The 8,004-nt window shown below is 51.6% G+C and overlaps 4 protein-coding genes across 4 annotated transcripts; 3 read left to right on the top strand and 1 right to left on the bottom strand.

Moving 5' to 3' along the window:
* Positions 1-506: 506 nt before the first annotated feature.
* On the bottom strand, positions 507-1,809 carry CDV56_108572 (MBL fold metallo-hydrolase; the record flags this gene model as incomplete). Its single annotated transcript, XM_026762191.1, has 3 exons — positions 507-888; positions 945-1,542; positions 1,623-1,809. The coding sequence occupies 3 exons, from the start codon at positions 1,807-1,809 to the stop codon at positions 507-509; spliced, it is 1,167 nt and encodes a 388-aa protein (XP_026615424.1).
* A 168-nt stretch (positions 1,810-1,977) lies between these two features.
* On the top strand, positions 1,978-2,987 carry CDV56_108535 (putative 3-hydroxyacyl-CoA dehydrogenase; the record flags this gene model as incomplete). The annotated part of the gene is made up of 3 exons (XM_026762154.1): positions 1,978-2,041; positions 2,092-2,399; positions 2,451-2,987. The coding sequence occupies 3 exons, from the start codon at positions 1,978-1,980 to the stop codon at positions 2,985-2,987; spliced, it is 909 nt and encodes a 302-aa protein (XP_026615423.1).
* A 468-nt stretch (positions 2,988-3,455) lies between these two features.
* On the top strand, positions 3,456-4,739 carry CDV56_108487 (uncharacterized protein; the record flags this gene model as incomplete). Its single annotated transcript, XM_026762106.1, has 1 exon — positions 3,456-4,739. One exon carries the CDS (start codon positions 3,456-3,458, stop codon positions 4,737-4,739), a length of 1,284 nt encoding a protein of 427 aa, XP_026615422.1.
* An 811-nt stretch (positions 4,740-5,550) lies between these two features.
* On the top strand, positions 5,551-7,219 carry CDV56_108429 (histidine phosphatase family protein; the record flags this gene model as incomplete). Its single annotated transcript, XM_026762048.1, has 3 exons — positions 5,551-6,145; positions 6,195-6,324; positions 6,373-7,219. The coding sequence occupies 3 exons, from the start codon at positions 5,551-5,553 to the stop codon at positions 7,217-7,219; spliced, it is 1,572 nt and encodes a 523-aa protein (XP_026615421.1).
* Between the last annotated feature and the right edge of the window lie 785 nt (positions 7,220-8,004).

Below are 8,004 nucleotides of genomic sequence, written 5' to 3'. Positions count from 1 at the left end.
TGTACATAGAACTAGCAATAGTTAGAGACACCCAGGGCTCACCCCCTGGCGGCCTTTGCCCTGATCAGGGATAGTGGAAAACGTGCAAGTCACGAGCCACGGCCGTAAAATATACACACACACACACTCCTCTGCATATGGGCATATAGGTGTGTCTATATTGGTGGCGAGAGGGTGGGCCTCCAGTGATTGAAATACAGGTCAGCAACCAACAATTACTGGCCCGTTACCCTCTGCCGGGATGTCCAGATCCGTCGGCAGTGGATCAGAAGAAGACACGGTGAATTTTGTCTCTGCAAATTGGCTTGTTCCCGCAGCAAGGCTATATTCGCCTTCTTGTAACATCCTATCAACTATCCCGGACATCTTCAGTGTCAAGTACCGATACAAGAGCAATGAGCTGGGGCTATAGGCGTTACTGGTTGCTTCATCCTCCATGCATATCTACGTTTGTAGAGACCGTTGAACAAATGACCAGTAATGAGACTATGGTGATCCACCAAATATTACTTGAACCAATACCCCGTCAGCCCCTCAATCGTCCTCTTGCCTACATCGTGGTGCCGGTTCTCCTCCCAGACCTTGCCCCCCTCTCCAAATTGATTAGACAAATGGCCCAAGAAAAAGTCCAAATTCTGTTGGCATTGAGGGAAGGCGTCCTTGAAGAAGTCAAAGAGATCTTGGACCTGCGGTTTGGTCTGCGCATAGGTGACCTTTTCTGCAAAGAGGTGCAAGTATTTCTGGGTGTGCGCAATGTCGGCTTTGGCATCCAGCTCCCAACCAGGCTCCAAATGTCCTGGAATGACCTTGGCGGGCTCCAGAGCAGAGATGAGTGCGATGGTTTTATTCCATGCCTCGAGGAGGGCGGGGGTTTCCACCTCTTCCACCCTGTATCAACGAATGGTATCAGTAATTGATAGTGCGTCGAGGTATTGCAGACTCACCAAACATGTGTGCTTCGACCGTAGATAGTATCCCCGCAGACGACCGTCTTCTCAGTCGGCAGCCAGAAGATGGTGTGGTCAACACTATCTCCCTGCAAGGGCCCCAGCAGCACGACCGGGCTTTCGGGGTTTCCGTTCAGCAAGAAGAAACTGAAATTAAACTCTTCAGGCTTCTTGGGCGCTTCGGGAACATTTTCATGTCCAAAGACAGTAGGCCAGTACTTGACCTTGTCATCATATTCGCGGTTGATGCCCTCCAGGACATAAGGAGCGGCATAGAATTTGGCCGAGGGGAACGCATCCAGAATAGGATTTGCAGAAAAGAAATGGTCCGGATGATGATGAGTGACGAAGACGGCTTTAAGGGGATTCGAGGTGGTCTCCTTGATCCAGCCTACCACGGATAAAGCGTCAGGGATCAGGAAGGGCGGGTCTATGAGGATGGACTCGGAGGCGCCAACAATCAAGGTAGTGATGCTTGACAGGCCTTTGACCGAGGAGGCATGATGATATGTTTGCAAAGGCATGATGGTGGAAGTATTCTGGTAAACAACCTGGTGATATGGCCGAGCATGAATGGGAAGAAGGGTCAATTTATCTTGCCTGTTGTCATGTTTTCACCTCCCTCATGTAGCTGGTAGAGTGTGCCTATTTCCCCTCATTTCTGACTCCGCTTACCCCCGCCATCTCCCTCCAACCATCGTCGGAAATCTCCCAGCTGATGGATGTTGAATCCTTTGAATCTCAGCTCGATATCGGGGAGGATCTTGCTTGTGATGTGTTCATCGCCGGCAAAACCCCGATCCAGGACTGTCAAAGTTTTGGAAAAGTCAAGTCTTACCGTGATTCTCCTATCGCGATCCATATGATCAAGAAACCGGGGGATTCCCGTGTGCCTAGGTTGAATTTGAAGGATGATGGTCTCGTATTCATGTCCTTCTGATAAAGAGGACATGTGGAATCATCGACTGCATATATATCCACCGACTGTACGTTCCTAATCGCTTGGATACACCATAGGAAATCAATTACCATGGCTCAGTTTCATCCCACTATTACCCCCGAGTCTTTGAACGACAAAGTGATTCTTGTGACTGGTCAGTTGTGTATATACTATCCTCATCGTCTGAGGCTCACTCAGCAATAGGAGGCGCCAACGGAATCGGAGCCAGTCTGGTTGAGTACTGCTGCCAGCAAGGAGCGTATGTTTGCTTCGGCGATGTTGCTGAAGATGCTGGAAGTCAGATTGCTCGGTCGCTGTGCTCGTCCGGCTCATCTTCATCTCCACGAGCCATCTTCCAGTACACCGATGTCACTGACTACCAATCCGTACTCGGTCTGTTTGATCTGGCCCTCAGGACATATGGCCGCATTGATCATGCCGTAGCCTGTGCAGGTATCATGGAGATTGGCAACTTGTTCGATCCTGCCTTGACGCTGGAGACAGTTCGCGAGGTGCGTTTACTACTCTACTTCTCGAGATTCAGAGATACTGATGATGAACAGGCGCCCACGACCAAAGTCCTCGATGTTAATCTGACCGGCTGTCTTTATGTTGCTCGCATTGCCAGCGTCTATCTGCGCCAGAACCGCCCGGAAAATGCAGATAGGTCTATTACTCTCATCTCCTCAGTCGCTGGATTCAAGGAATCTCCCGGAATGTTTGTGTACCAAGCCTCCAAACATGGAGTGCTCGGGCTAATGCGTTCATTGCGTCTGTACCTACCTTCTTCAACTCATCGCATCCGAGTCAACGCCATCTGCCCTTGGATGACGACCACGGCCATGGTCAAAGGGGTGCAGGAAGCTTGGATGAAGGCAAAATTGCCGTGCAACACACCCGCCGACGTTGCTCACATTATCGCCGGTGTCCTGGCAGATTCATCGCTCAACGGCAGGTCCATGTACGTCGAAGGAGGGCGGGGATGGGAGATTGAAGCGAACATGGATCGATTAGAACCCCAGTGGTTGGGTGAAGAACCGTCGCGATCTCTGGCGCAGGGACAGGCAGTGCTCGGCAGTGGCATGGATTGGGCTCAATAGCGATTGCATTTGTACCTATTCGAGATAAATGACAGGATTTCATAGTTTGTATAGCGACTTAAGAAACATCCTAAACCAGTCATCATATCCGGATGATCGGCAATGGATATGAGTTTAGCCGGTTGCATGAACACAGACTGTCTAATTTCTCATTTACTCCTGTCTAGAGAGTATGCTCTTCTGCCGTGTTCCTCTCCATTTTGCTGACTCTCATCTGAAGTCATTGTCTTCTGTGGTTCTCCTCGTCTGAATTATGATACGAGACGCCTGCCATGGATCAAAAGCCAATAATCCACATTCTGGTGTTGATTTGGAGCTGGTGAACAATACAAACTCTGGCCATGTCGGACATCAAGGGGATCCTAATCATCCTATTGCTGTGCATGGGGGCACCATGTGGTGAGCTACTCTTGATTTTTATTCTTGGATTCTACACTAAAGAAAAACAATCATCCCAGGAATCATGTCATGATTGTCTGCGCCGGTTTCGCCGTCATGTTCACCACTTGCGCTTTTATCTTTGCCTTTGGCGTCTACCAGGCTCTGTACGAGGAGATGGCCCAGGAAGCGCAGTCTCCTTTCGTAGGGCAATCCACCGCTTTGATTGACCTGATTGGAACGCTAGCCATAGCCCTCATGTCTATGGGGGGTCCTCTTGCCATGTCCTGGGCCAAACTCTGGTCCCCTCAGGCAGTCATCATTGCCGGAGGCTGGGTTTTTGGTATTGCGTATATTCTGGCGAGTTTCAGCCAACGTCTCTGGCATTTTGCGTTGACCCAAGGCGTGCTGCTGGGCATCGGGACCTGCATGGCATATGTACCCACCATGTCTGTCGCCCCGACATGGTTTGATCAGCGTCGTGGGTTGGCCATGGGGATCATCATCTCCGGTAGTGGCGTGGGAGGCATGGTGTGGCCCCCTGCTTTACGTGCCATGATCACCCACCTGGGTTTCCGAAATGCATTGAGGATCTCGGGTTGCATCTCGCTCACTCTGGTGTCAGCAGCAGGGTACATCCTCCGGTGGGAACCCAAGTTCGAGGAGCAGCTTCGTGTACAAAACCAGAGTCTCAACCGACAATGGGGATGGATCAAAGTGCCCTTGGTCAACTGGCGCGTGGCACGTTCTCGACGCTTTATCGCGCAGGCCTTGGGCTGCTTTCTTCAGTCTGCTGGTTATTCGACTCCCTTGTTCTTCTATGCCGCCTATGCGAGGACGCTGGGCTACAGTGCTGCCACTGCGGACAACTTTATCACGGTCAGCAACGCCTCGAACTTTGTCTCAAGGATCTTGATCGGATACGGCGCCGACAAGTTCGGGCGACTCAACGCGTTGGCCTTTACTACTCTGGTCAGTACTGTCGCCGTCTTTGCGTTCTGGCTGCCCTCGATGTTTCAGCAGTCGACCGAGTCGGCATCCAGTGCCGATGGCTTATTTATTGTCTTTACCATTCTCTATGGAGCTTTCGCTAGCGCATACATCTCGCTGTTCCCGGCATCTTTGATCGAACTGTTCGGCGTGCAGCACTTTACCAGCGTCAACGGGGTCTTGTACCTCATTCGAGGGATGGGGGCGTTGATCGGGACGCCGTTGACTGGAATGCTGATCCCTCAGTCTACCGCGTTGGTCTCTTCGATCGTCTACGAACGCGCGGGGATCGTCTGCGGGGTTCTCCTTTTCGCAGCCACACTGGCCTGCTTTTGGGTGAGAATTGAAGCAACTCTGGGCGAGTCCGGAAGGTGGAAGGCTTGACATGATCAATTGGCTGGCAAGTACAACGTGGTTTGTCTGTATTGTTCATGGTCTTACACCTGAAATAGCACTCTTACAATTACAGCTTGACCTCTGCTGCTTCTTTGCCTGGTCGCGCAATTCCCGCCGCAATATCTACCACTGGGAGTCTTCGGAATCGCAGAAAGGCAAACGATGCCCTTCATGTTGCTGATAATGAGCGGGTTTTGACTGGCAGACAAAGTCCTTCACTCCATCTTCGCTGATATTGCTCTTATCTGCGACGATGTACGTCCTTGGAACCTGCAATGTTCTTTCTTGTAGACACTACACTTGTAGCTGACTTCTCGTGGCTCAAGTCTGGCACGGGTTTGGATAGGAGAGAAACACAGAGGCTCAGAGCATATCTATCTCGATACCTGTTCGGCTGTTAGACTCTGTCGACCTCGTTAATGGTCTTGCCCTCAGCCTATACAGCCTTTACGACCGTTTTGACATTGAGAAGCAGCCGACTGGCCATGAAGGTTTCCGCCACGTACTCTGGAAATAAGCAGATAAGACTTGAAGGAATGCATAAAAACCATGGTGCTCTGATCGACCAATGAGAAATGATCATCGAGGATAGGCAACGAAGATTGATCCGCAGGGAATTTAGTACGAGATGTGGATCCTTTAGGCACATTTCTTGTCCATTGAGAAAGAGGGCGAGAAATCCCTTAAATCTCACTTCAGATTCACAAGTAAAGGCAACCAACACTCGATCAGAAGAAGTCTTCTTGACATTCGCAATTAGCCAAAGCTTCCCAGGAATTGTATCGTTACAGGGCCGAATATGAAGACCACGGCTGGAGTGCTGGTCGTTGCTGTCAGCAGCCTGGCTGTAGGCGCCAACGCCGCAAAGGAAGCTCCACCGGCGCCCACGGGGAGCAGCTACGCCTCGGGCTTTGACATGACCCGGAGTTGGGCAAATCTGAGTCCGTATGAGGAGGCGGATGGCTTTGGCGTGCCCAAAGGATTGCCCCACGGCTGTGAGTTGTCCCAAGTCCATGTGCTGCATCGCCATGCCGAACGCTACCCGACCCCCTATCCTTTGGACGGGCAAGGGATGGAGGACTTTGCCGCCAAATGGAGCAACTACACCAAAGCTCATCAAAAAGCCTCGGCCACGGGTCCATTGAGCTTTTTGAATGACTGGGAATATATCCTGGGCGAGGACACCCTGCTGGAATCCGGCGCAGCGACCGAGGCCACCTCAGGGGCCAGCTTCTGGATCAAGTACGGACGGCTACTGTACCGTGCTAACCGTCATAACGAAGCGGCCTGGAATGCCTCGTTGAACGTGTATCCAAACGGCACGGCGCGTCCAAAGCCGGTCTTTCGCACGACCTCCCAGCCGCGGATTCTGGAGAGTGCTCGATGGTGGCTCAGTATGGATTCCTTCAAGGGGTGCAATACATAGCTAACATACACCTCAAGGTGGATTCTTTGGCAATACCGGTGCCAACAGTTCTTATGACCAATATGACCTGGTTGTCATTCCAGAGATGTCCAATTTCAACAACACACTGGCCTCGTACGACTCGTGTCCCGGGGATATGACCGAAGGGTGAGTGATTTCTTGGTAACATGTACACAATGAGGCTAAGAGGATCAGGGATGATTCCGCACAGGAATTCATTCCCCGGTATACTGAGCACACCGTCTCCCGTCTGTCCGAGTATCTGCCCAAGGACTTTAACTTGACGGCTTTTGATGTGCTAGCGATGCAGAATATCTGCGTCTACGAGTACACCGGCCTTGGGGGTTCCTCATTCTGCTCACTCTTCACCGAACAAGAGTGGAAGGATTTTGCCTATAATGTCGACGTGCAGTACTACGGGGACTATGCCTACGGCTCTCCCACAGGCCGTGCCCAGGGCATCGGCTATGTCCTTGAACTGGCGGCTCGGTTGCAGGGCAAGCTGATCTACTCAAGCGACACGAGCATTAATTTTACCTATGACAATAATCTGGCCCAATTTCCGCTCGACCAGCCCTTCTACCTCGACATGTCGCATGACGATATCATCCTGTCCGTCATCACTGCGTTGGGATTGCGCTATTTCAGATACGGACCACATGGACTGCCCGGGAATGTCGACCATGCGCTCAACCGGACTTTTGCCCTGAGCCAGATGACGCCATTCGGAGCGCGTCTCATGTCGGAGGTTTGGACCTGTCCTGGTAATGTGTCCTTTGACTCGCTGGCCCCGGTGCTATATCGTAATCCCCAGGTCGAGCGCACTGTAGACACGACCAGATTCATCCGCTTCGTTCTGAACGGAGCTCCCCTGCCGCTGGATGGACTGGTGGGCTGTGAACAGTCGCGCCATGGGTTCTGCCCAGTCGAGGATTTCTTGAGTGGTGTTCCGACGCTGAAGAAAGAGGCAGAATATCAAAAGGCCTGCTTCGGACATTACCCGACTGGAAGCCAAGTGGGCAATGGCGCTCCAGATTCTTGAGTTTTATTTATCCAGGACACCGTGTGACAGGGGATGCATTCATCTGCTTGCGCGAGTTGAAGAAGAGCCATTCAGGGAGCAAGAGAATTCATTGAGGAGTATAGTCTTGGCGTTTGACAATGTCTCATCAGTGTTAGTCTAGGCTCTTCAGGGTCAATAACTCCACAAGAGCTAAATGCACTCTACCGTTTGGGGCTGAGACAGAGACCCCTTTTGCCCGAAATTGGCTGAGAGGGCCGAGGCTAAAACGAGTAAACGCAGGAGGTCTTGGTCCCTGAATCTCAGCGTGTAACCACTGATTGTGTCCGCCGTAGATTGTCAAGTATCGGTGGTGTAGAGGCTAAAATGGTTGCTAGTGCTCCGGCGCGGATGGCTTCACAATGGCATTTACCCGAATGCAACCCCTCCTGCCTGCCCCTCCTCAGCCGGAAGCTTCAGCCTGTTGTCATTCTGCAGTGTCTTTTCGAACCACATCATCATTCATCTTTCAATTCAGCCGGATTATCATGCAGAATTGCAGACTCGAGGATACGGGCTCCCCCGCAGGTACCCCGGATCAACTGCCGGATCGTTGAATGGATGTGACAAAGTCAATCGGACCCAAACACGTTAATCCCAAGAATAGCCGCTAAGGTAGTGTCTGTGTCAGGATGTGAGGATGTGGGTTTGGCCGGCATTTGGCTCACTCCTCTTATCCCGGGACGCAAAGGTATAAAGAGCAGAGGCATCCTCGAGTACGGAATCCACCAAACACTCCGTTTGACACTCGTCTTCCAGTCATAACA

The sequence above is a fragment of the Aspergillus thermomutatus genome (genome assembly GCF_002237265.1).
Source record: "Aspergillus thermomutatus strain HMR AF 39 chromosome Unknown NODE_67, whole genome shotgun sequence".
Taxonomy (NCBI): domain Eukaryota; kingdom Fungi; phylum Ascomycota; class Eurotiomycetes; order Eurotiales; family Aspergillaceae; genus Aspergillus; species Aspergillus thermomutatus.
Note: the sequence above shows the minus strand (reverse complement) of the source record. Positions and strands in the feature narration are given on the sequence as shown.